Genomic DNA, 2008 nt, shown 5'->3' with positions numbered 1-2008 from the left:
GTTTTACAGATATGTCTGTAAATTTACAAACATATTTGTAAATCTGGCATCTCTGGTGGTCTGAAAATTACAAACAAAACACAGTAGACTTCCATGTGGCCTTAGCAAGTTGGCCCACCTTAGATTATACTTCTAGGCGCCTTGGACAGACATTTTTACCCAGGGCTCATACCGTTCACTATTGGGCCAACTGTTCACAAGCAACAGGCGGTGGGTATTTATGACAATTTTTATTAAAACATATCCGTTATGAATAAATATATGTTGGAATTTGGGTAGAGCCCAAATTAATACTTGGAACCAACGGTTACAAGTTCCCTTTGAAAATTCGAAATGGCTATTTATATATGGCACTCTAATATATATGACGCCGTTGTTGTGGCGGCCATTTTAGATTCGCATTTTTCATAAACAGCTGTATTTTACTAGTCAAGCCCTTTCATTTGATACTCCTATTGATGGGGTTTTGGAAAAAACCCACATCGAGGATGTTTTGAGAAAATATGTAATCCGCCATTTTATAGCTGCCATATATCATGAAATACGCCGTTTTATAGTAACTGCAGAGATAAAGTTGTGTTCCAAATTTCAGATCAATCAATCAACGGAAAGGCGGTCAAATTTCCATTAATGTGGGACAGCGTTACAGACATGTTACAAGTATACAAACATACAAACAGGGCAACCCAAATAAAACCGTTTAAAAAAGTAGCTCTGTCTCACGTTGCAGTTTGCAGAAGAATATTTTAATTATTATGTTTGATGAAACAAGCAGTATGTTGCAACATTTATTCAATTTCATCGTTTTGCATGTAGTAGACTAATAAGTTGCGCGACACATAGGACAAGTGTTAACGTGCTGTAACCAAATCCTTATACAATCATTATGAAATACATGGCCACAACGTAACGTAAATAGATCTGACGTCAATCTATCCAAACAAATTGGGCATTCGTCGTCGAAGGGCGTCTCAACTGTAAAAATAAAAATTACATTTAAATTTACAGGTTTATCAGAGCTTTAAAAGAGAACCTACCGAAAATTTCTTCGTGATCGCTCATAAGATGCTCGAGCAATGGAACTTCGAATAGGTCTTGATGGTTTAATGTACGCCTCACAACGCAAATAGGGCATCGCACTTTATGACCACCCTCGACATGAAACTGTTGACAATGTTTAGCTAGTTCAACAACGTTGAATGTACTATCGCAACAGTATGGACAACTGAGATAGTTCATGTCCTTGAGATCAATCGAGGAGGGAATCAATTGAATGGGATGGTAAAACCTGTGATGCTCGCTGTATCTTTTATTCAGGAAACAATTTCTACAAATATCATAATCCTCGCATACCAAACAAATCTGCCACATTTCAGGAAGCACTTCATTTTTGCAAACACTGCAAATAGTATCTAGAAAAAAAAACAAAACGCTTCAATTTATATCCCAATCAATGCTGTACATCTTACAGTTTTTATCTGTTGGTGTCGCCATTCTTTTTAAAATCTATTACCGTAATAAGATATGTTTTTCAAACATAAAAACTCCACATGCCTGATGAAAATCTGAATATGAATTTCCATCAGCAGCATTGCCAGGTGTAGTGATCCCCGATAATCGTTCGATTAATCGATTAATCGAATACTTCCTATAGAAATCGATTATTAATCGAACGAATACTGCACGACCAATAATCGAAGCGAACGAATAATTTACGTTGATTAATCGATCCAAACGCAGAGAGAAAAAAACCTACGGCCGCTGCAGTTTTATCCTGAAAATCAATCATTATCTTTGGCGCTCCCTTAAGTTCGTAAACGAAGCTCAATGCCGTTAACGCGAATTAAGCTTCGTTTACGACTTTAGGGGAGCGTAAAAGATAATAATTGATTTTCAGGCGGAATGAACACTTTTTTGATTACATATTGCTTTCTAGCAAATAAGAAATATTAGTCAAACTAATTATTTCTCTCAGTGTTGCGATTAATCGATTAATCGATTATTTGGG

General features: G+C 36.4%; 1 protein-coding gene across 1 annotated transcript; it reads right to left on the bottom strand.

Annotated features, from left to right (window-relative positions):
• Positions 1–819: 819 nt before the first annotated feature.
• On the bottom strand, positions 820–1576 carry LOC129765095 (uncharacterized). Its single transcript, XM_055764953.1, has 3 exons — positions 1470–1576; positions 1038–1412; positions 820–975 (listed from the first exon to the last, which is right to left on the bottom strand). Exons 1-3 carry the CDS (start codon positions 1492–1494, stop codon positions 821–823), a joined length of 555 nt encoding a protein of 184 aa, XP_055620928.1. The 5' UTR covers positions 1495–1576; the 3' UTR covers position 820.
• Positions 1577–2008: the final 432 nt, after the last annotated feature.

The sequence above is a fragment of the Toxorhynchites rutilus genome, chromosome 2 (genome assembly GCF_029784135.1).
Source record: "Toxorhynchites rutilus septentrionalis strain SRP chromosome 2, ASM2978413v1, whole genome shotgun sequence".
In the NCBI taxonomy this organism is placed as follows: Eukaryota; Metazoa; Arthropoda; class Insecta; order Diptera; family Culicidae; genus Toxorhynchites; species Toxorhynchites rutilus.
This window is presented reverse-complemented; position numbering and strand designations above follow the sequence as displayed.